The following is a 25,044-nucleotide window of genomic DNA, read 5'->3' on the forward strand; positions in this document are numbered from 1 at the left end:
AGAGAAGAGTATTCATTCAAATAATAGGAGTTTTGCCTGGATGAGAACAAAAACACTTGCCGAAAAGAAATACAAGAAGACAACAAGGGATACGAAAGAGTGTTTTTGTGGAGCATATTGCTAGTGATGTTAAGACTGACGATGAAATAAAGGTTCAAATGCATCAGCAGAAAATCTGCTGTGAAACTACCCCAATTGACTTTTTCTCCCTCTGGGTTAATGACAGGCTCTTTACCTCTTCTGTAGAGCATTGTCCTTTGAAACATGCAAGCAAGACTTGTTTTATGCCTAAAGCTTCACGTTGCCCTTCAGAAACGCGATTTTTCCCAGCTATATGAATGCAAGCAGCTCTCTTGCTGCTTAATTCTTGCAGAACCCGAGAAGCTGGTGCATCACATCCTGAAGGACATGCATACCACCAAGAAGAAGAAGACCAGGGTCATCCTGCGCATGCTGCCTGTTTCTGGCACCTGCAAAGCCTTCGTGGAGGACATGAAACGCTATTCGGAGACCTTCCTGGAGCCTTGGTTTAAAAGTCCCCAGAAGGGCACTTTTCAGATTGTTTACAAGGCTCGCAATAACAGCCACCTGAGCAGGGTCAAAGTCATCAATGAGCTGGCAGGTAAATGCTTTATAACTAATGGGGGGGTTCGGAGGGGGCGGCAAGGCAAATTAAGAGCCACCGTTGAATCTTTGCATGGTTGGCTGGAAGCTTCCAAACTCCTTGTTGGCTTCCTAATGCTCTTGTTGTGCCCCTGACTGGGGGGGACATTTAAAGCAGGAAGTGGCTTGTTTGCAGCTTGCCTTGCTTAGCCTCGGAGATCTCCTTGATCGCTCGCGGCTCACCAGCGTGGCTTTCCTTCCCCGCTCCCTCTCTTTCCTTCCCTTGTAGGAGTGGTGGGCCAACTCAACCCCGAGAACAAAGTCGACCTGAGTAATCCCGAGTTCACCATTGTGGTGGAGATCATCAAAAGCATCTGCTGCCTGAGTGTGGTGAAGGACTACATTCTGTTCAGGAAGTACAACCTCCAGGAGGTGGTGAAGGGTGGCAAAGCGGAGGGGCCGCCGGGTGCTCTGAGCACAGCCCCTGCGGGAGGCTTGGAAGAGCCTCAGCCCACTGTGGAGAGGGTGGAAAGCCCAAACCAGTGCGAAGAAAAGACAGAGGTGGAAGCCAAACCAGCTGCAGAGAAGGTGGAAAGCCAGAACGAGTGTGAAGAGAAGAATGAGGCAGAGGCTAGCAACAATCACAGGGACTAGGGCCTTTAATGAAATTGCTGGGGAAAGAATGTCGAGGACGACTGAATGTTACACCAGTGGTTCAGTGTGCTCGGTTGTTGTTGTTTTTAATTGTCTTTTTAAACTTTATGGCATGGTTTAGGGATCTCGCCCCAAGTGCGGGTTGGCTGTTAGGGCCAGGCTTTGGGCTCTGGTGTTCCCTCCTTGTTCTGAATTGGCTCCATTTCTCTCCAGTTTCGGGGAGCAAGTGGGGGTGCATCAGAGCAGCGGGGGCTGCATGAGCCCAAGGGCAGACTCCAACCACGAAGCCCTGGCTTGGCCGTGCCGTCCGAGCCGTCTTGCTGCAGCGCTCCAAAAACTGGTCACGGTTAAGCTCTGCCGAGAGCACGGCGCCCGAAATGTGCAGTCGAAGATGCGAGCACCTTTGATTTCAGTGAGGCTTAGTCACAGCTTCTGGGTGTGCCTTAGTCATAATGCTGTTGGAGGTACTGTTGAAATCCAGGCACCTGTCGGCACCTGTTGCGTGGTTGTTGGCAGCCAGATGATGGATGTGTGTTCGCCCTTTGCGGTTGCCCCACTTGGTGGGTGTTTGTCTCGCCTCTCCTTGACATGAGATGGCGTGTAGTTTTGGACAGCCAAGGCTTCCACCCACAAGCCGATAAGCTGATGCCGGCCTTTCGTCAGTTGTGGCCCTCTTTCTGTTGGCAGGGCTTCCAGTTTCTAAACTATTGCAAATTCTAAGTAGACTCAAAACTAGCATCTGGACTATGAGTGATTTCAAGTGCGTGCGTGCAGGTGTGTGTGTGTGTGAGAGAGAGAGGGTCTTTTTATTAACAAATTTTTTATTTAAAATTTGCATACAAGTTTTCTATTAAAAGCCCTCTTGAGAACATGCCCATTGTGTCAGTATAGATCTAACAGCAAGCCAAGTAACAACCTGCCCAGTAAGTGGAGACAGGAAGAAATTGCTATGTCTATTTCTCTTAATTTCGCAGGGCAGCTCAGGTTGTCTTTTCCTACCATAGAGTGTGCAGTGTATTCAGACGACAGTTTTCCAGACAGGTTCCCAGTTTTCCTGAAACATGTTGCAGAGATGAGAAAGCATCCTTTGGGAAATGGTTCGCAGGCAACCCACAACGTCCCATGAACTCTGTTCTGCAACTTCCAGGTTAGTGTAGCTTTGGCAAGCTCGGGCTGCTGATGCAGTGCTATTCTGGTTCACACTGGTTGGAGTTTCTGCTAAACCCAAGTTCTTCTGGCATCCTTGTACCAGCAAGCAGTATGAAGGTGGGGAATTCTTGCTCATCACCGAGCTGGAAGTTCCCACCTGCTGCTGCTGCAAGGAAAGATAAGGTGAATTTGCTCCAAGGAGTAGCCAGAGAGGGCCGTGGCTTGGTGGCAGGACCTGTGCTTTGCATACAAGAAGTTCCTGTTTCAGTCCTTGGCAGGAAAAACTCCCACCTGTAACCCTGGAGAGCGGCTGCCAGTCAGTGTTGACCAAACTCGGCTTGATGGGCTCCATAAAAGCAGCTTCCAGTGAGCTGACTGGGGGCTTCTGGGACTTGCAATCCAACACACCTAGAGGGTGCCACAGTGGGGGAGCAAACCCCTTTTCTGAAGGGGGGCAAGAAGGGGCGGGGGCCAGGCAGCAGGCTTGGGACATACCTACATGCAGTGTGGTTCACATCTGTGGAAGGTCTCCTGTCCACCTGCAGGTCTGGGTCTTGGGGGCAGAAGCCAGCACCAGCCCTGTGGGGCCTCTTGCAAAAAGGGTGTGTGGCTAGCACTGTGCTGGGAATGTCTCCCGCGGTTTTTCCAAGCAGTCTTACTCCGTTGGGTAGGAAAAATGTTTTTGAAAAGAAATTCAGAGGAGGAGAATTTCAGAGGCATTCTTAAGGACTGTGTTGGGGCTCCTTGTACATGCTTTTCTGACGCAGCAGCAGCTGAGGGGTGTGTGCGCCGGCCCTTTTTTACCTTGTCTGATCGTTTGGCTTTCCACTTGTTGGCTAAAGCCCAGAGGAAGACACCCTGTGGGGATTTCTTCTATGGCGGAGCGTTTCCAGAAGAATGCTTCTTCAGGGGGGAACCAAAGGACCAAAGGACATTCAAAACAAATTACAAAAAAACATTTTTCTCAGAAAGGCAGTGAGATTTTTATTTTCTTACCCCAACCTGCAAGAAATAAAAATGTCATTCTGAGGAATTTTCTCCAAATTATCTTCATTTTTTCTTTTTTAATGGGGACTGGCTTTTCTCTCTCCCGCCCTGTGAAGGCCCGGAGCAGCACTAAATATGGGGCATTGTAGGGGATACAGAAAATTGGGGCAGCATAACCGCAGCTGTTGCCACTTGCGGGGGCAGCACCAAAACCCCCCTGTGCTTTACCCCCTGCCAGTGGCAAGCTCCACCCATGGGGGATGTGGAGAATTTCTCTTCCCATCGGAGAATTTGGGGGAAATTGTCCCGCCGGTTTCTCTGCACGCAGGTAGAGTTGAGAATTTGGAAGGGGGCATCAGTGATCAACCAGAAGGCAGCATTGCAAGCAAATGAGGACGGGCACAAGCAGATACCAAGCTTGGAAGCTTTCTTGTATGTTACGCAAATGCTGGTCTCTAAAAGGCAAAGGCAGACTCCAACTGGCAGCTTGATGCAGTCAATTACTTCCTTCAGGAGCTTCTGATTGCAGGATACATCAGTCTGCATGTGAATAAATGCAGAACAGGGACTGCAGCCTCTCAGGGTGAAACTGTCCAGTGGAGCTGGATAAAATCTTGCTCAAAAGTCACTAATTAACACTCCTGTTTTAGAGAGGTAAAGAGGTAAAAATTGAGAGGTAAAAATTAGCACCAGCCTATTGACACTCAGAGAACAAGCATCCAGCAGACCAAAGAAGTCCCCGCTTTCATTTGATGTACGGAAATTCAGGGAACTGGTCTTGCATAGACATCGCTGGCAACACAGCGAAAGACGAAGCGGTGTGGCTTTTAGATTTTGGATGCAGAAAGGGCAGAGAGATTGCTGCCCTTGTTGGATTGCTTACCACATAGGGAAGGAAGGAAATGGCCACTTGGCTGGATTCTAATGGCAGCGTCTCCTTTCTCCTCAAGGCAAAATACTGCTGTTTGCACTGATTATCTGGAAAACAGCAAACGCAGGGGCCTTGGTGAATAAGGGTGACAGGCCCTGCTCTGTCTTTAGGCAAAGTGGCTGCCTCAAGGATGGAGTGGCAGCACTGTGTTGGTCCTGTCTTGGAAGATCCGTAAACAGTAAGTGCCATTATGTGTTTACCTTCCATGCTGGTCTCCAAAACTAACGGACCTTTTTGGCTGGAAGTACAGAGTGGGAAGAGAGCTTGGAGGTGATCCAGCCGAACCTTTTGCTCATTTCTGAGTCCGCACTGTAGATGCATGTAATTCCTGTATGTCCAAATAAACTATAAATGTTATTTTGACTGTACACCCCCGGCAGGCTCTCAAAGGATTTTTTTCACTCTTGCCAGAGTGTTTTGCACTTCAGCTGCCATCCACCCCAGCCAACACGCTCGGGGATGCTGGGATGGGGACCCCAAGTTGAGAATGGCTGCTTCAGTTGCAAGAGCCTACTGAGAAATGAGCTGAAACCAAAGCACAGGGCTGAAATACAGATCGGAACAACCATAGCTGTGTGTTGAACAGGGAGGGTGCCGCATCTTGTCACTCACCTAGAGTGACCATATGTCTTGAGGAACCCCTGATATTGCTATTACTGGTGTCACTAAGGTGGCGTCAGCAGGAAAATGTACCTTCCGCGTGTCACTAAGGCAGGTGGCCTCCTGGGAACTCCGTGACAGTGAAGGCACGCTGCTGTTCCCACAGCAAGACTTATGTCTTCTCCATGTCATACAGAGAGTGTGATGGAAAGGCCATGAATGGGGCGGATCTCTCTGTCCCACACAGCTGCTGTGCTCTTTCTCGTGAAGGAGAGTTGAACAGGAACAGGGTAAGGGCACGGATCCTGTGCCTTGGCCAGTGGTAATTAAATGCTTAGCCATGGTAGAAGTCCTTCTAAAGCACCAGTGTGTTGGGCTGGCCAGATCCACCTGCGGGGCGGCAACTGGCAGTGTTTCTTCTGGGAACTGCTGTTTTCTTGTTGCTTAATCCCTCCATCAGTACCTTGGCTGAAAGGCAATAGGCTGAATTCAACAGGTACATAGGATTGCAGCCTGTTTCTGTGTACCTCCACCTGCCCCTGCAGGCTTGGAGCAGGCTTCCTGTGAGGTGTGCTTCTTTGCAGGGTGTGGCTGGGAAAGCCTTTCTGGGCAGGAAGGGACAATCTGTTATTTCTATGCATAAAAGAGGATGTCTCTCTGTGTGTCTCTAGGATTGTGTAACCGTAACCCCCGAAACTTGGCATGCATACTAAAGGGATTGCAGTAGTGCACTCCTCTGAGTGACTGGGGCTTTTTTAATATGCACCACCTCATTGGAATTAATTTGAATGTCTCAGTGTGTTAAACGCCTGCAGTTCTGATGTCGGCCACAAGGTGGCAAACTGTCTTAGTCTACAGCCGCAGGATGGTATTCCAAGGGACAAAGTTACATGGCAGCGCCCCCTGTTGAGGGAATGGAGTAGGGTGAACGGCTCCTGATGGGGCTGAAGGAGTGCATCTCGCAGGCCTATGTTAGCATAGTGGCAAAGGCAATGCCAGTACATATACAAAGTCTTTGTTATGAAACAGATTAAGCCATGCTGATCCAAAGGAGGAATCTCAAAGTCCGGTTAGGTGATACCTTTATTAGAACTGTCCAGTCAGACTGACCCCCTCCTTTCTAGCCCCTCCAATGGCAGCCATTGAATCTACTCTAATGTACCTGGCTGAAACTGGTAGTGTTTGGTAAAGGTTGCCTTCCTGTATCTCAATATTCCACTTGATCGCCTTGCTTTGGTCAGCCCCAAATCAGACCATTTAATGCAGTCAAAATCATAACATCCCCCCTGTACTGAATTACATCATTTGTACCTCGTGGGCCAAGTATTTTGATCCTGGTTCTTGGAGCAGAAATAGATCAGGGCTTTAAGATGTAGGGTTTCTTACGTGCTTTGGGCTGCATTTGAGCATCTGTAGGTTGGGGGACTGGAAGAGGGCACCTCTGATCTTCCTCCAAAACAACCTTTGGAGAAACCATCTGAACAGAACAACATGTCTGCCTGAGCTCCTTGTTTCCCAAACCAAGCTTGGGGTTAGGAGGCCAAAGGGGACGCAAGGATGGCATCAGTGCCACAGAGTTGGAGTTGGATCGATGGAGTTGTTTGGATTCTCTGATCCAGGTTCTTTCTCGAGGGACTAGGAAGGCTCCAACAGCCACAGCTCGGCCATTTCCACCCACTCCTGGTATGCATCTTGTGTCTGCTGCCTAGGATTAGTTCTCATTAGGCTGCCTTTGGGAGGCCCCCTCACCTTAGGGCAGGGGTGTCAAACCTCAGCCTGGCAGGCCAAGCCTAGCCTAGCCTAGCAGGGGTCCCAGTGGCCCCACCCCTTCCCTGGATCCCACCCCTTTCCCCCAACCACTGATCATGTGATGCTTTCCTGGTATTGGCATGCTTATCCCTATCTCAGAGGGTGAAATCTCTCTCTCCTAGCTTAGTTGCAGAAAGTGAGAGCTTTAAGGTTACCACATTCTGGAATGTTGTAATAACTAGCTGCATGCCCCTTTGGCTTTTTCATTTTTGCCCCAACGGGAATCCAGCCCCTTGCAAGAACCTTTCTGAAACTGAATTTGGGGCTTGGGCTGAAATAATTTTTACACCCTTGTCTTACAGGTCCCCCCCCCCCCGAATTCTTCCTTTTTTTGGTACATCTGCAAATTTTAGCATTCCCCTAAGCCTGCTGGTGTTTCCCGTGTGTGTGGTATTTCGGCTGAACAAGGAACAGTGCTTGGAGATCTGACAGAATCTTTAGCATATATGTTGATGTGAGGCTGTGAGCTATTCTTTCAGGCTTGATCTGTGACAATCAAATGAGTTAATGCTTGGTAGCCACAACAGGGCAATGAAACTTGGAGGAACCATGAAATCCGATAAGCACACAGAGCAATAGTTCATTCTCATCAATGGGATCATTATGCCGAGTGATAGTCCGCTTCTGATGAGCTCCAGGGCATCGTTAGACCTTCTCCCACTCTTTCTTTCTCAGCACCTTCCTTTGGACTTTCCCGGAAATTGTCTTGGGCAGATTTTGAACAAACTCTATCTAATTGGAAAGGAGAAGAAGGAAAAAGCGGCTGAGTACATCAGCTTTGATTGGAAATTGCATTCATTCACTGAGAGAGAATATGGTATTTCATGAAGGATAAGGGACATTTGGGAGACGGGTGGCTACTTGTTGGTTTCCTGCTCACTGCAAGCCTGGAATTCATGGTTTTTGTTTTCTGCAGTCTTTCCCATTCTAAAAGGTGAACATTCCTCTTCTAATGCTTAATGACTGGCAGTGAGAGCTTGGAGCTAAAACAAACTGATTTGGGGGGAATTTTGGACCCCGTTTCTTTTGTCTCTGACTCTGCCCCTTTTGCCAGTGGTTTCCCCATCCAGCACTGTCATGTGAATTCAGCCCTCGGGCTGAAAGAAGTTCAACATTTCTACAGTGAAGCATCTCCTCTTCTTCCTCAGCACCCAAGAACTTTTGTCCTGCAAAGCTTTCTTAGAGTATCTTGAAGTCTAACCAAAAATTAGTAATGGAACTGCTCCCTGATCTACAAATATCCAGGTCTCTGGAACACCTACGTCTTGACCCTGAATTCCCATTGCGATCCATTGGTGTCACTTCAAACAACTGCTAAGCTGAAAGTATCTTCTCCATTTCCCCCTCCATTCTCATTCAATTTGGGGGGGAAATGCTAATTTCGATACGATGCCAATTTTTACATTAAAATTTGATGAAATAGCTCTTGCTTTCATTCGTTCACTCATTCACTCATACAGATTTAACTGCAAAAACCCATAACATTTCTTCAAGCCTTGGCAGACCCCCTGTGACAACATTGTGGCTCCCTAGGGGTTCACGGACCACTGTGAGGTTCTGAGGCAGCACCAGGGCATCCTCTTCTAGCCAGGGACCAGCATAGCAGCCCTGGTGGTTGCAGGACCGGGCCCACAGTCCATTGCAGCCGCCTGGGATGCTACGAGCATCACTGGGGAGCCCTGAGGGAAGAGCTATATAAGAACCGGCTCTTCCCTTCACATGCTGCCTCGGCAACAAGGGCTCTTGATGCTTTGGAGCTCCCTGTGCCTTCTGGAACCTGTTTCTGGAAACTCTGCCCAACACCTTGCTCCTGCCTCTGCTTCTGGACCATGCCCAGCTTCACCTGCTTCAGCTTCTGCTCCAGGCCCAGGTATCTGCTTCTCCTCGGCTTGTCTCTCTGGCTGTTGACTCCTGACTGCCATTGACTGCTCTGCTCTATTTGGATTGGCCAGCCTTGCACTTCTGTTACCCGCTTTGATCTCTGGACTGCCTGACTGCGATTTGGAATGGGCCTGTATATTGTACTGGTTGTCTGGGTCCTGGTGCCCCAACCTGATGCCCAGCCGCCCACGCCCCAGACGCTGACTACCACAGGCTGAGGACCACTGCTCTAAGGCATTAGGAGCTGGCACCCAGAGGAGGTGGCATCCTGCAATCAGATCTGGAAGTCTTTCAGTTCTCCCTCAAATCACCCCTCCCACAGCCCTTGCTTGTTGCCTGCCCTGCTCAGGTTTTTATACCACAGGATTCTGCCCTTTTGCCTCTTCACTGTTCCAGTTGCACAAAAAATCCACACCCCAAGGAGGCAAACCCTCCGAACGACACGATATCCTAGCCAGCCACTTAAGGTTGTCTGTTGCGAGAGTCAGTTCTGCTCGGACATTCGGATGTCGTAGTCACCTTTCTGGGGTACTTGTACGGGGCAGTCACTTCCTTGACATACTTCTGCAGCTCAAGGGTTAATTGCTCTTTGTCATGGGACTGGTAGGCAGGAGACAGGATGATGAAAGCTTTCACAACCTGCAACACAATCAGAGGGGGACATAAGTGATAGATTTTTTCAGGCACAGTCCAAAGGATATGCCTGAGAACTGCTGAGGATTTTGGAGATCCAGTTATGGAGTTGAGGGAACGTCTTTGGCTCCTTGTTTCTCCCACCATGCACGTCCGTCGACGGCTGACCTCTGGTTGTGGTGCTTGGGAAGGAGAAGCAAGGAGGCGCCAGGGCTGATGGGACACATCATTTCTTGGTGGCCCCAATCGCCTCTTCTCCTCACTGGCTGCTCAACCCCTTTCCCACTTCTCCATGGTCACACTTATCACCTTGGAGAAGATGCAGCTGCTAAAAGAAGGAGAGCAGGATCTGAGCGCAAATTCCCAGCTCTGGCTTTGGAACCCATGTCTGACTCTGGAGCTGGGAAAGGGAAGAATCCAGCTCTTTGGATGCTGTCTAGGGACCACAGGCTCGCCTCGTTAGTGCCTGCATCCCGTCCCATTTGGATGGGAATTCTACCAAATTGGAGCTGTACGGAGCATAGGCGATTAAACCGATCTCTTGTTCTGTTTCGTACAGTATGTCCATGGGGCTGGGATAGAATGGTTCCGATTTTCAGGCATCTCACATGGAGATGCCAAGGATGACACCTGGCACTACCTGGGACTACCTGCATGCAGAGAAGGGGCTCCAAGCCATGACCCTGCAAGGAGCACAGCATGATCTGGTAGAGCTAGAGATGATCTCGAGAGCAACAATCAGTTCTTCAGATACTTTTCCTCTGGATCCTGGAAGGATGCGGTGGACCACTAGAAGTTCATGGTTATACCATGACTAGGAAGACACAGATAGTGTCCTAAAGCAACTGTTTCAGTGTTCAGTCTTTTGTGATTCCTATCACAGAGCACTGGAAGAAGATGGAAGCTGAAACCTTTTACTTCCAGATTCTGATATTTCTGTTACATTGGTCACTGGTAGAATTGATCAATTTATTCTTTAAAAGATTATAAACCACCCTTCGTCCACAAGGAACCCACAGGCTGGTGTACATCGCATTATGAAAAGAGCAAAGGTGGTGCTCCTCAAACCAATTATTTCACAGAAGGAAGAAAACTGGCTCTGGGGTCTGGTGCTGAACCACAGCAAGTATAGACCAACTTGCTGCATTGGAGGATCACATTCAGTTGATCCCTGATGTCCATATTTATATCTTGAGAAGACACAAATCCTTCCCTCCTGCATAGCTTTACATCAAGCTCACATGTCAACTCCCCTTTGCTAAGCTGGAAAGGGGCAGGCCTGCAGCTGGATGGGTGACCATCTGAAGAAACAGCAGGGGATTGAACTCTCGAACGCAACGTCTGTTCTATGCATTTTCAGTGTGAGTGACTCTAGCATTGCAGATACTGCCAGTGCGCTCACCTCTCCTCTGACGGGGTCTGGGCTGCTGACCACGGCCGATTCTGCGACAGCTGGGTGCCCCGACAAGGCGTGCTCTACTTCATACGGACCGATGCGATACCTAATGTGGAGGGGCCGCAGCTCAGTGGTACGGCGCATACAATGTAAACAGAAAGCCCAGCTTCAGTCCCCAGCAGCTTCAAGGAACAAGTGGCAGGACCTGAGTGATCTCTGCCAGAGGCCCAGGAGACCAGTTGCTGAGCAGGCTAACAATACTGGGTTGATCTCGGCAAGCTTTCAGTGTAAACCAGGACTTGGTGTGCCGATCAATGGACAGAGAATTTGGGTGTATACTTCAACGGACTCATGAAATTCGGATGCCTACGTCAACACGGATTCTGGATGTTTATGTCACTGCAGTGAACAGTGAGAGTGTCTTGCATCTCCACTCCATGCCGGTTGTTGAACTCTGCACTCCATGGAGGCATCTCACTCTTAAGAAATTGCTGGATCCAGGCGCATGGCTAGAATTGAATGCTACCAGCTTGAGTCTACGTTCTACTTTCTTGTTCTAGGACGTGGATGGAATGGTCTTGTGTGGTGATGTGTGGGGGCGGGGGTCCACTGGCCTGCTTTCTCTCTACCCTCAGCCTGCTTTGCACCCTGCTTTCGTGCAGGCATCTGGCGAGAGGCAAGTCCCAGTGAGACGCGCAGAGGTGGTCTCTGTACCTGCTGCCTGCTGTGCAAGTAGAATCTGCATACATGACTGGCAGCTTTGCGAGCATTGCGTACATTGCGCAAAAATGCAGCTAGTGCTCCTGAGGATTTGCAAATTTGCTCTCAGCTTTACTCACTTCCTGGCCAGGGTCAAGCATGGGAAAGAAATCTGGTGAGGATAAGAAACCTGAAGGCTGGCCTGATCTTTGCATCCCGGCTCCTATGTTTTCCATTCAGTGGCTTGGGCTCATGGCCAAAATCTGAGCAATCTGGGGGCTGCTAAAGCCGATGATGATTTTATTCCACGAGCGTGGAGTTTTGGGGAGTGGGAGCCTACCCAGCGGACAGGATGATGTCATCCGCTCTTGAGACAAACTGGATGTATCCATCTTTATCCATGATCCCTCTGTCCCCGGTAATGTAGAAGTCCCCACGTTCTGTCGAGGCTGTTTTCTCAGGATCATCCTAAAAGCAGGGAAGCAACATGCCTCTGCATAAATTTGTACATACAAGTTCTTTAGTGGATTTCTGCAACATCAGGCAGTGTTTTGCATATGTAAATGACCCACCACATTCAACTGCCTGGACCATCAGGAGATAATGTCCTTCTTAAACTGTGCATCCAGGACTGGATGTCAGCAAACTGGTATGTGTCCAGAGGGTGGCAACCAAGCTGAAAACGGGGCTAGAGGATGTCCAAAGACGCTCATGAGAACATCTTCTCAAGTTCAGTGAGGAGACATGGAAGGAGGTGGTGATGTTGAGTCTGGAGAAGAGCCACTGGGATAGCTATCATCACAGATCTGAAGATCTGCCATGGAGATGGAACAGGTGCCTTCTCCACTGCTAAAGAGGGTAGGATTTGAGCCAATGGAGTCAAACAATGAGAAAAGGTATTTGGCCTGGGGACATAGGAGAAATCTGCGACCGTTTTGGATTGCTTTGAAGATGACCTGTGGATTTTGCAGTGGATCAACTTTTTCAAAGTCACCTGGACTTGCAAGACTGCCTCCGAACTTTTTGGAAGGATTTCTGTGAATCCATACTTGTGCTACTGCACATGAGCATAAATGCACAGCTATGCTAGTGTGCATTTATTCTCACGTGCACTTGCATTAGGTGGAAATAAATATCTGGGCATTCCCCCAAAATTCAGTTCCATCAATTTCAGGCATGGAAAGTCCCCAGCGTCTGGCAAAACACAGGTGTCGTCGTGCCACCAACATTCAGTATTTTAAGAAGAGAATGTTGTGTTTTTCTCTTCCTGCCACTGTGCAAGATAATTTCAAGAATTTCAACTTCCAGTCCTGGAAGTTGCCCATGCCTGCAGTAGCAGCAGGTTTCCTGCCCCAGAAAGGGGTGGACTAGATGTCCTTGCAGGCATCTTCCAGCTCCATGAGGCACAGAATATACAGTGTGGATTGGTTTATGAAACACCCAAAAGAGAAGTGGCACCTTGAGCAATTTGTCAGTGCCTCTCCATTTCTGCACAGCAGCTTTAAAAGATCCCTTCTTACCACGTAGCCAGAAAAGAGACCCAAGGGTCTTTTAGGTTTGATTCTAATGGCAATGTCTCCTTCTTTCCCAGGAGGGAGTTGATTGCAATCTTCATCTATTATCTAGAAAGAAGGAAAACCAGAAGAGGTCATGCAAACGTTTCTTGCTGTCTCTTTCGCAGAGCTCTACCTTCCCCCTGACAGTGTGTGATCTGGTGGTTTTAAATCCCGCTCAGTGGCAATTTATATGCATTATTGCCATGACACCCTATATGGGCACTCGTGAGGGACGGTTTCTCACTGCAGAAACCTACGCACCTGAATTTGAAAGGGAGGGCATGGCTTGCCTATATACCCAGGCTTGAACTTCATCTCTTTTGATCTGAAACACACCAAGGTCTGCAAAAAGAAACAGAAAGCGTGCATTCATGTTTTCGGCTTCTCTGTGTCCGCAACAGGACGTCCTTCAGCTCAGGTGCACTCAGGCCTATGGGCTTCCAGCGTCGGGAGCAAGGCATGGTGTTGGCGGGCTCTGTTGACTCCACACCTTGCATGCTATGTAAATGGGTGTTTCTGGGCATCTAGATTAAGTGTCGGGGAAGGGGAAGGAAGGAATTGGGGAGTGGATAAGAATGGGCATAAGCCTCCAGCGCTCCTCCTTCCGGCCTCACCCCTCAGCATTTCTCTCAGAGGTCCTTGGGGAGGGAGCTCATGTGGTTCTTTGCACACCAGCTACAAGGGGGGCTCTTTGCAGTCTTTGCAAAGTCCCAGCTCCAGAGTCTTAGGATCTTGGAGACGGGCTCAGAATAATTTTATAGGCCGTGGGTTCCTGCCCTTAACTTCCTCCCATCCTTTAAGAGAAAGTCAGCTCAAAGGACCCCAAGATATGCAACTTTTCTAGATTTCCAGATCTCCTAATCAGGCAGGAGGTTATTAAAAGTTGGATTTAGGAGTTACCGGGGAGGGAAGGGCTGACGGGATGGTTTGGTAGAACTACACAATTTGGTTTGGATTTGCCCTTTTTTAATCCAATAGGGCATCGAATGTTATCTCCAGTTTTGTTACTATATAGGCTGCCTCTTTAAACTCTACTTTGTTTCCCACCAAGCAAGAAACCTGCTTGACTTGCCCAGCTTTGAACTTGGAGTTGGGCTTTCTATTAAAAGAAAGAGAAAAAAAAAAGACAAAACCATCACATGCCTGGCAGAGCTTTTGTGCATAATTTTGCTGAATAGACATTTTGTTTCGCAAACCACTTTCTTAACGCAATGCGTTTTTGAACAATCTCTTCACAAATATATATAGTTTTCTGAGTTGATTTCCCTAATATAAACATTTTTGTGCATGGTTTTTAACTGGAGAATTCCATTGCACAATTCAGAGAAGTGCAAAGTTCTAAGGTTACCTGAGTTTGCAGATTGGTTTGCAAGTGCAAGATTCAGTAAATTTGTGTTAAAATAACAAACCAACAAATGCCAAGATTCTTTCAGTTTAGGTTTTCCATCATAAATTAGCTCCCGAGATAGGAGTTTGAGGGCCTGAAGTGCAGACTTCTGTTCTTTCGAAAGAAAGAAGCTCTTTTATGACTTCGCCGGGGGTTTGGTGCTCGGAGGCTGTGTGTACACGACTGGGCACGAACTTACTGTCTCTGTCTGCCCGTAGCCTTCATAGATGTCCACTCCTGTCTGAGCTTTCCACTGCCTTATAACTTCAGGGTTAATGGGCTCTCCACCACTCAGACATGCCGTCAGACTCTTGAAATTGTATCTGAACAAGTATATGAAAAAAAAAATAGATTTCCTAAAGGAGGCAACGGCCTCCACAGGGTACATACTACAAAACCAGGTTGAACTAAAATTGGTTTTGCATACATTTTCCAATTTCATCTGTTCCCAAAATCACAAGTGCCAGTCTTCCCCGGCCTGGTGCACTCCAGATGTTTCGGATGAGATTTCCCAGGCTTCCTGCCCATTGGCCATTATGGCTGGGGCTGATGGGAGCTGAAGTCCCAAACTTTGGGAGGAAGGCTGATTTTGTCAAAGGTCGACATCCACACCGATCTCTTTGTCACTCTCATCCCATGTGCCCATCCAGGAAAAGAAGGAAGCATCCATTTGTTCAGGAGAAGTCCAGATTTGCAGAAGTGCGGAAGATTTTTAGGAGGAAAAAGATACCCTAAGAGTTGGACTGGGGTGCAGGAGACCTGGTTTCTAAACCCCACTTACCCATGATGCTCAGCAGGTGACGCTGGGCCAGTCAAAGCCTCTCAGCCTCACCTACCTTACAGGGTGCTTGTGAGGATGAAATGGAGAGGGAAGATGCAGGATTTGAACAAGTAGGCAAGCAAAATTAAAGAACTGCTCCTGTCACAGTTAGCAAGTGAAGTCCAAACTTCAAAACAAGGCCACTGCTAAACACACACACACACACACACTTATCCCTACCTGCTCACATCATGCTGCAGAAGCATGCGAAAGATTGTTGGAGTGCCACAGAAGGTTGTCACTGGATATTTGGCAAGAGACTGGGAGGGGGGGAAACACACGCACAATAACTAACACTTGAAGGAAGGGTCAGGTAGCTGATGAGGGGTAGAATCTCTGCCAGGCAATCTCAAAGCTGCAGCTAATCAGACAAGTAGCCCAGCAGTGGCTGGTGGCTGTCCGTGGGGTGCTGCATCCGTTCTGGGTCCCACTCTGGACTTTAGAAGAGCTGCCCATGGTTCCGGGCGCATGGCGAGGCCAAGGTTCAGCACCATGGACAGCTCCTTAGAAGCTCAGGCTGAACCCAGCTCCACTGCCCCTGAAGCTACGCGTTTCCACTGGACTAGACCACCTCTCTTACCCTCCGTGAAGGTTACTTCTCAAGCTTCTCATGGAGGCCATTTTGTGGGGGCTGCCCAGGCTATTCTCAAGTTGTCAAATGCCCCCATGGTCCAAAAATGGTAGCCTTCCTTGGACTAGATGATAGTTGGCTAGATGGACATGTGGTCTGGCAAGGTATAGGGAGGTTTCTTTGGTTGCTAAAAGTGATGACCGGCCGTCTGGACACAGAGGTATGTGCTCCAATGGGGGCACTCCTGCAATAGCAGTAGGACACACTCCGTGGGTCTTGGATGCAAGGGCACGGGAGCCACCATGTATGGGGCATTTGGCATGCATCCTTCCGCATCTCTAAGCCTTTCATGTTTTCCTACATCTTTCAAAGGAGGCAATCAACTCCGTACATTTAGGACAACTGTTGGCTTAAACTGGAGCATGCCATGGGAGAAGATGGTGGCACCAACCATCCACGGGCTAAAAAGACTGCTGTAGGCGAATTTTACCCAGCCCGTATCAGTCAGACCCCACATCGTATCGGAGGGAGTCAGTTTCATCCAGTACCTGTTAAGAAAGCAAACACATGTGCCTTGAGGAACGTGTAAAGCACAAGTCAACTTCTGCTTGAAGGCCAAATGATGACATGACCAAGACCTTTTGTTTGACAAAGACCTTTTGTTTGACAAAGACCTTTTGTTTGAAAAAGACCTTTTACAAAATAGCAGCTGTTGTAGGAGTTAGACTTGCAGTCCCTGAAGATTTAGAAGCAGAGGGATACCTCGCAGAAGCTATAAGTCCAATGCCCAAACTGCTGCAGGAGTGTTCCACCATTTTGGGGTATCCTGTGGTCCCACTTGAGAAATAGATGGTCATGGGATCTTGACTCTTGGTCTGCACAGGTTGGTGCTCATCTGAGGCAGCCCTGATCAATAGGGAAGCAAGTGGGTAAGTGTATGATAAAAGAATCCCGCCCCCCGAGCTATGATATGACTGGGGAAGAAAATCATCTGGTCCATTTTAATTCAATCTAACCTAACTTTGCATTTCCCAATCAATACGTGAACCAAAACTCATCTGAGATTTTGCACTTCTCTGACCTTTGAAGCTTGAGTTTTCCAGCTAAACAGTGTGATAAGTTAGGAAGAAGTGCTCATGAAATGGTCCCATTAGTGAAAATAGAGTTTAATAAAGCATTATAGTGGAGAAATGGTTTGCAGAATGTGCTTTGGGTGAATTGGCCTTCAGAAAGTATGAGTTGCAGGCACACTATTGTGTATGGATTTCCGTGCAACTTAAAATGTTATTTCCCTCAATGTCTGCATTGAATCAAACCTAAGACTGGAAGAATGGAGAAACGGAAAATGTCAGAAGCCTGGAATGCTTGCAGAGTGGAATAGAGACATCTAGATTTCAGTGGACACAGCTAGACTCAGCCTTAGAAAATCAACAAGGAGGATTCACCTTGCTTCAGCTGGGGCTACTTCCAGATGGAGAACTCCTCATGATTCCAACCCTGTGACCACAAGATTATGCGTCTTCTTTAAGGGTCTTGAACGGGTCTTAAGATGGCTCACTCTACATCCAAGGTCTTATGGTCCTACCACCTCTTTCAATGTAAAGAATGAGTTTTATTGAACTTCTAAAATTAGGCAGGCCAGCTTGGAAACCTTTGGGTCCCTTCTGCTTATTCTACTGAGTGAGGCTGAGACATTTTCCCTGTAGTCTTGCTGGCCCAGCACCATGGCCCATCATACAATTATGAATGTCTTGTCTCAATCCTGGGGCTTCCAAGCATGATTTGTCCCTCTCTTCCCCTTTCTCCAGCTTGGGGTCAGCAGGCTTGAGAGTCAGCAGGAGTGGTACTCACTCAAGCAGGGCATGGAAGTTCAGCCATCCTTCTCTGCTGCCTCCTTTGGAGACCAGCATCCGTCTTTCCAGTAAAGGACACTCCGATGCGACAGAATCTACTAAGGGCACGACAACATCATTTGTAATGATGCATTTGGCCTTAGAGATTTGGAGTCTGTACTGGATGTCTTCTGCAGTCAGTAGGACAGTGGCTGGAATAAAGACAATGCCTGGAAGCAAAGCAAAGAAAGATTTTGGCACTGGGAAGGAAGAGGACGGGTTCAGCTTTCCCCTGCTGCGCAGAGGATCCAGGTTTGGAGGAGGCCCTTGGGCCTCGCAAACACGGTGAGAACATTCCCTTGGGAAGCCCCCTCCTCACCGCCGGGGTCACCCGCTGCTGCTGCTCCTCATTGCTGCTGGCTTCCTTGGCAGGGAGCAAGCAGGTTGGGGCACCACCTGTTCCTCCTTCCCACCTGCTTCACCTGGGCCAAAGCACGAGGCAGCTGAGCAAGCAGAGGAGGTGAAGGAGTGGCTGCAGGGGGGTGTCCTCGGTCGTTGGTTGGGAGTCCTCGGCAGGCACTCGGCCTCGCTTGCCCGGGATGCGCGCAACACGGGGGTGAGCTGACTGACCTGCTCGGATGCAGCCCACGGTGATCAGCCACCACTCGGGGACCCTCGGGAGAATCACGATGACTCTGTCCCCTTTGCGGAGACCGCAAGCCTGCGAGAGCACTTCAGCCGCTTTCCTGGATAAGAATCCCAGCTCCTCAAAGCCCCACTGCACCTCCTCGCCTTGGTCACCTACCCACCAGAGAGCAGGGCTGGAGGGCCTCCTTCCATCCTATCAGACAGAACACGCTTGCGTCATCAGCCCGTCACGACCATTTGTGCTTTAAAATTCAGTGCGTTGCACCTTTATCCTGAAGAGGATTTCAGGGCAATGCACATAAACATGAATCGTTCAGTAAATACTAATAAAAGCACCATATGTCTCCATAGATCCCTACCCAGTCGTTTCGATTTTCAATGGAGGCCCTTCTCCAAGAGCCATCCCGCCCCCCCAAAGAAATGAGGGGAGTGACGGATAAGAGGAAGGTTTTCTCTCTGCTCCCCCCGCTCCCCCTATGGAATATACTTCTCATGGAGTTTTTCCCAGTACCCTTGCTGCTTTCACTTTTATTTCTCCCTGCCATTCACTGCCAAGTTTCTGTGCTATTTTAATTTTTTTTTAAATTGTTTGTATTATTATTTTGTTTGATATATTGTTGATTCTGTTGCATTTTATTGTAAATTGCCCCGAAAGCCCTTGGGCTATGGGGTGGGATACAAATGTGATAGATGGAACAATAGATCAATTGATCGATCGAGAGATAGATTGATAAATAGATAAAACAACAGTAGCCATTGCAGGAGCACGGCAGCTTGGGCCTGGCATCCCCATTTAGTTCTCTGGCACTCCCCCTTTTTCCAGACCAATGGTGGTTTTGTGATTTCCTGGCCTTTGCGCAGTTCCCCCACGCCCGCTTCTAAAAGTGTGAAGTGGTTCTCCTAAGACTTAGTTTCCAGCAGCAAGAAGCTGAAACTGCCAGTACTTTGGCCCTTTCCCTTCGAAAGTGGCCCCTGGAGTGTCTCTGGAAAGGAATTTACCCCCTGCTGCAGAAGTGGCCAAAAAGACATGATTTGGAGAAACAGAACTGCATTCATGGGCCCTGATTTTGTGCCCAAAAAAGGCATGTGTGTTCCACACATCTTGTTTTAAAGAAAATTGCTACTTCCTCTTTGCAACTGCATTTTGGCATCAGAACTGGCAGTGCAGCGGGGTAGGGGTGTGTGTGTGTGTGGGGGGGGGAATCCATGCATCCCTCCCCAATTCTCCAAAGTTGCCCTTTTCTGGACTACCTATACTACAGGGTTTATATATTATACTTTTTAGAAGATACAAAGCCATACCTTTTCTTTCTGGCTCCAGTTATCCAGCACATCTCTTGCAAAATTAAAATACTCTGGTGCTTCTCTATACAGGGCTTCCAAGTCTGAGAAATCTCCGGGAGAAACGGCACCACTGCTTTGCCTCTGGATCCTATAAGGCAATTTAGAGGCCCTCACAAACTTCAAAGCATGTGGTCTTGGGAGGAGTTGAATCGCACCTGCCATGAATGATTCTACCTTCAGTGGGAAATAAAAAAGGAATAAAAGGGCATTCCAAATTCTGTTATTGTCTGTATATGAGAAACAGGTGAAGGGAGCTGGTGAAGATAACAAACCTGCAATTGGAAAATTAAGATGAACAAGACTTCAGCCACATTTTGTGAGTTTTCTGAAAGGGGCTAATTCTGACCTAGGGATTTCTGTACAAAAGGCTTTTGACCCGTCACTTTAGCAAGAATCAGCTTCTGGATTCTTTGTGGGATTAAGATTGTCCCCTTTACACTTAGGTTTTTTCTTTTGCCTTTCTGTATGTTCCATTCCACAGCCACCAGGTGGTGCTGCAGTACAGTGGAACGGTGGCAACACACGAGCTTCTCTTGGTGTGTTTTTCAGATAATACCAGATTTTCCGCAATCTAAAATGCCGCATAAATGGTTGCCAAGCATGAGAGAGGCCCTGATGGAGATGACATCACATATAACCACCTGCAAAGGACCAGGAGCGTGGAATCATAAATACACCATAAATGTCTCCTGTAGAGAATCCCTGAAGTAACAATCGTGTGCTGAAATGGGAAACAGCTCATGCAGACTAGGCAACCTGCAGTGAGCCCTATCCACCATGAGGGCAAATGGAAGACTTATTGTATGGGCTGAACCAGTTTTAGCCATTCTTATGGCATACCAGCTGGAAATACGATGGAAGACGGGACATAGCAACAAGTATGTCAAAATTTGGATCCAACTTGAGTCTTCACATGGGCTCTCGAGACCCAATGTGCACAAACAGTATGCTGCAGATTATAAGTAACATGTATTTTCATTCAGGGACTTTTCGATATACATAAAAGATTCAGGGCACAGGCATAAATGAGCACGTGTGAAGTTGTATGAATACATGCACATACAGCATTAGATTTATCTAAAGTTTTGCAGATTTAAGAAAAATTAAGAGTTGAGTACAGAACACTGCCTCTGGACATGTGCAAAAGGCAGGGGAGTTTGGTGACTCGTTACCCATGAGGGCGAAGCTCTTTTGGGGAAGGAACTTGGCACCATGGAGAGCTCCTATAAGAGTGCCGGGGTTGCAGGGCAGGGGGAGCCCACTGGCTTCGTGGTCAACAGCCTCCGCTGGCAAAACGCTTCCCTCTTTTCCCCGAGGACTTCTCTCGACAAGTCTTGCTTCCCCTTCTGTCACAATTGCAAGCCAGTCACGCGATCAAGTTCAGGCGTGGTGCTATAGTAGCAGCAGCGTGGAAAAATAGTTTCTCTTGCTCACCGAAGCGTGCGGGTCAAGACCAACATCTCACACCCCTTTAGCGCAATATGTGCACTTTGTACATCTTGTTCTTTGAGGTGATCGTCCTGGTATCTCAAGACACGCATCTCATGCTCCAGTGGGCAGAACTACAACAAACCGGTGAAACTTCCGAGGGAGCAGATGTTGCAGAGAGCAACATCTTAATACAGAGAGCATTTCTTAATGGCATGAGTCTTTGGAGGGGGAGGAATTTTCACAGAGGCTGATGGCTGTCTCCCAGGCGGAATGCTGCAGTTCTAAATTCATGCATGTTAGATCTGGCATTGAGCAGAGAATGAGAATAGATGACCTCTAGGATCCTTTGCAATGCTAATATTCTATGAGTGATGAGTCTCTGATCTCTGGCCCCTACTGGCATCATCATCATCATCATCATCAAATCCTAAGCAAAATACATGAAAAAATTATTGCATGATCACAGATCTTCAATATTCTTAAAGTGTGGTGCTTCAGATTAACTAGTCCATTGCAGTGTGGTATTTCTATATACAACTGTGCTAAAGATCTACGTGTCAAAATGGAATTCTGCTTTGAAAAGAAAGATGAAAACTTCTTTCTTCTATATATTTTGTTATGACTTTCAAACATCATATGAAGAAACTAACAAGGAAAAAAGATCGCCTAGTCTCTGGGGTGAGGCAATGCAGGAAATGCATGATGATCCTGAAAACATTTGCAAGTGAAAGCACAATTATTTCAACAATGGAATTGCTCTGTTTCACCACCTGCCTTGGGAGGAGCTGGCCTCTGCTTCGCTTGGGGGTATTAAGTAGCGATCGGACAGCTGCCCGTCGCAGGTGCCTCGATCCATTCAAAGCCCCCTTGGAGCTGATTCGCTAAACAGCCCCTTCCACTTCCATGTCTCTGTCTTGAATATAGTCTTGGACATGTGGACTCTGAATGCCTCCTTCACGACACTGCAGGAAGCTACTTCCAGCACGGTGTCCCATCCGTGCCTCTTTGACTAGCTGCCGGGAGCTCAGCCTCTGCGCCAGGCTGGATGGCTTTCCCATCTTGTTTTCTCAAATGGGCCATGCATGTGGGTCAGCTCATGACTTGCGTGTCTGCTCAGAACCCGGGATGTCCCTCTGGCGCTACCTGAGCCTGCTCCAACTGGTCAGGCTGGAAAGAGAAACAGAATGCATAATACGGAACGACATGCACGTACCTGTGAATGAAATGGAAGGTCCCACGATCCAGAAAGTAGAGGACGTATCCAAAGGAAATCCGCTGGAGTTAAAGAAAACCAGATGGGCAATATTCCAAGGACAAATTAATCATTACGTTTTTATCCTTAACCCACAGAATGAACTTCTTCTAGAAATGTATTCCTTTTGCACGTTAATCTTCTACTGATATTTCACTGATGTGCAAAAGCTCCTCTTCTCTTTTATTCTTTAAGTTAATTAATGCCTAAATGCACAGTAAAACACTTTTTCTTCATTTGGAAATGGAGAGTAGGTCACTGGGGAATATCAGCTCTATGAAGCAATCCTAGAAGAAAGACTTAATCAAAAATCTTAGTCAAAACCTTTTGCATTTTTCTCTTTACCTTGCTGGCTGGGGGCTGCTGGGAGTTGTAGTATTTCTTCTACCAAAGGTGGATGCAGTTTTTCCTTTAGTCACAGAGGAGTTTCTGTTTCTGGCTAGACTATTGACTTGCTGCAAAGACTTGTTCAACCTCTAGATAATATGAGCTTTGGCTACGGGTGGTATAGAAATAGAACAAATAATAACACTGGGAGATTTAGCTGTTATACTGTCTACTTGTCTGGTGTTAGATGGTAATAGAGAATCATTGCTCAGGTCTCCAATGTTTTATGGTATGTTTCCTCTGACAGCAAATAAAGATCCATGCTGAATTTAGATGAAGAATGACTTGGCTATTAAGGGAGTAAGATGAAAGACCCACAGATAGGAAATCTTGCCTTCGGTAGGTAATGTGATCTTTTGGGACAGATGTCCCCTTGTCCAGTGCAGCAAATGGTATAAATGTGAGTAGCATGGGCTTCCATTTGGACTGTTAATCTTTCTTGGTTATCTATTTATAATACATAATCAGGCAGGCTGTAGAAGGGAATGGTGCACCCAGGTTAATCAATCCTTCTTTGGACTCAGCGACCAGCTTGTCATGGTATGAACTGGTCAATACCCTCCTCACTATTAATGTTCAGAACAGCCTGGTGTCTAAAGTCCGAGGTGGGCATCTTTGCCTGTGTAAATAAAATATCATTTCCATCCAGCCACCTCATCCTCTGCCATCCCCTTCTTCTCTTGCCATCAATCATTCCCAGCATCAGGGTTTTCTCCAGGGAGCCCTTCCTTCTCATTAGGTGGCCAAAGTATTTGGGCTTCAGCTTTCATATCTGGCCTTCCAAAAAGCAGTCAGGGTTGATCTCCTCTAGGACTGACTGGTTTGATCGCCTTGCAGTCCAAGGGACTCGCAAGAGTCTCCTCCGGCACCATAATTCAAAGGCCTCAATTCTTCGGCACTCACTTGTGTGAAAGCTGACAGATAGTTTATTAACTACGAGGTTATAATATGGATGGGGTTTGTCAATAAATACACCTTTCTCTGGTCACAAGGCTTCCTAATGTGGTGGGCATTGCTCCACAGCCAAGTTGCTTGGACAGTTGTGTTTGTTGTCCCAAGCTGGGAGCCAAAGGACAAAACTTCTTACCACGGGTTTGATAAAGTTCAGAGGCTGTAGTAAGTCACAAGCTTATCTTCCTTCCTGTGAGAAAAGGAGGCTTGAAGTAAAGCGAACAGTTTCATTTCTCACAGCAAAATTAGCCCTTGTCTAAGGAATATAATTAAGGGACTGCAGGTGGTGCAGTGGTTTCAACCGCTGTGCTGCTGTGCTGGTTGATTGAAAGGTCGCCGGTTCGAATGTGCACAACAGGATGAGTTCCCGTTGCTCCGTCCCAGCTCCTGCCAACCTTGCAGTTCGAAAGCATGCGAATGCAAGTAGATGAAAAGGTACCACTTCAGTGGGCAGATAACAGCATTCCATGCACTTCGGTGTTTAGTCACGCCGGCCACATGACCACGGAGACTGCGGACAAACGCTGGCTCCCTTGGCTAGGAAACGGAGATGAGCACCGTCCCCTAGAGTCAGGCATGACTGGACTTAATGTCAAGGGGAAACATTTACCTTTACCTTAAGGAATATAATTAGAACAAGCAGCTTCAAGGCGATCTTCTAAGCTGAGGCGCTGCTTCAGACCAAGGCATGGATCCAAAAAGCTATTCTTCTTCTGGATGCTGTGAAAGTTCACGCCACTACTTACTGGACTTTGGAAATCTCCTTGTCATTCTCTCAGTAAAGTTTTTCTGCTACAGGGGGCAGGTTGCCCCTGACCTTCTTCTGCCTTCATAGGATGCCTGTAGTCCTCTGTATTCAGAGGTTCATAGCCGAGTCCATTAGAGGATGCCTTCAGGTAGCTGCGTTGGTCATATGGAAAATCCCAATATCCATACTAGGGCAATAGCTTTGTTAAGCCTTCTATAATGTCCTTGCCATGTTTATTACCACATATATGGAAACTTGGAAGCTCAGTGAGAGGAGGTGTTTCTAAGGCCAGTGTTGACCTGCTTATGTAATTTCTTTAAAAATAATCACGCTCTTTATCCCTCCTTAGCAGCCTGCCAAGTTTTATGTGTTTACAATCATACGGGCCTTTCCTCAAGGGATTTTCCTCAGGCTGGGTAGGGTTAGCACCCCCCAACAGGCAGCTCCAGGGTCCACCAACACCCATACTTGCTCTGGAGACCTGAGTTGTGTTGGGAGGTAGCTAGCCCTGGGTTACATCTCGTCATGCAGGTGGTGGACGATGGGAGTAGGAATTCCTCAAGGGCCAGTGTGGCGCATAGGAGATCTGATTCTAGCCTCCACCTGGCTGCAAAACACACTGAGTGACTTAGGGCCAGTTGCTGACTCTCACCCTAGCCTTCCTCCCAGGGTTGTTGTTAGGATAAAACGGAAGATTATGCAAGCTGCTTTGATTTCCTTGCAGATGAAATAGGTGAGCGATCCGTGTCATCATAACACATCTGGGAGGACAAAG

At 47.8% G+C, this 25,044-nt stretch overlaps 2 protein-coding genes across 2 annotated transcripts in view; one reads left to right on the forward strand and one right to left on the reverse strand.

The window, feature by feature from the left end:
• THUMPD1 (THUMP domain containing 1) overlaps positions 1-8,157 on the forward strand; it is a 15,694-nt gene extending 7,537 nt beyond the window's left edge. The window contains exons 4-5 of the mRNA XM_044433142.1: positions 374-622; positions 893-8,157. Coding sequence (XP_044289077.1) covers positions 374-622; positions 893-1,257 — 614 coding nt within the window. The 3' untranslated portion in view covers positions 1,258-8,157. The remainder of the gene's footprint in view (positions 1-373; positions 623-892) is intronic.
• On the reverse strand, positions 7,379-20,008 carry LOC123025159 (acyl-coenzyme A synthetase ACSM3, mitochondrial-like). Its single transcript, XM_044433669.1, has 13 exons — positions 19,459-20,008; positions 18,139-18,349; positions 17,528-17,738; positions 16,439-16,582; positions 16,068-16,224; positions 15,286-15,365; positions 14,485-14,608; positions 13,160-13,240; positions 12,863-12,964; positions 11,683-11,810; positions 10,650-10,749; positions 9,134-9,253; positions 7,379-7,465 (listed from the first exon to the last, which is right to left on the reverse strand). Exons 1-13 carry the CDS (start codon positions 19,660-19,662, stop codon positions 7,379-7,381), a joined length of 1,749 nt encoding a protein of 582 aa, XP_044289604.1. The 5' UTR covers positions 19,663-20,008.
• Between the last annotated feature and the right edge of the window lie 5,036 nt (positions 20,009-25,044).

The sequence above is a fragment of the Varanus komodoensis genome, unplaced genomic scaffold (genome assembly GCF_004798865.1).
Source record: "Varanus komodoensis strain SLA01 unplaced genomic scaffold, ASM479886v1 scaffold26, whole genome shotgun sequence".
Lineage (NCBI taxonomy): Eukaryota > Metazoa > Chordata > Lepidosauria > Squamata > Varanidae > Varanus > Varanus komodoensis.

What these genes read in the sequence shown, in the direction of transcription:
- LOC123025159 (XM_044433669.1), bottom strand. Translation starts at nt 19,662, where the DNA reads ATGGCAGGTGCGATTCAACTCCTCCCAAGACCACATGCTTTGAAGTTT. An exon ending in GGACTTATAGCTTCTGCGAG is followed by an intron (nt 16,225 to 16,438) that starts GTATCCCTCTGC and finishes CTTTCTTAACAG; the next exon opens with GTACTGGATGAAACTGACTC. An exon ending in GCTACGGGCAGACAGAGACA is followed by an intron (nt 13,241 to 14,484) that starts GTAAGTTCGTGC and finishes TTCTTTTTGCAG; the next exon opens with ACCTTGGTGTGTTTCAGATC.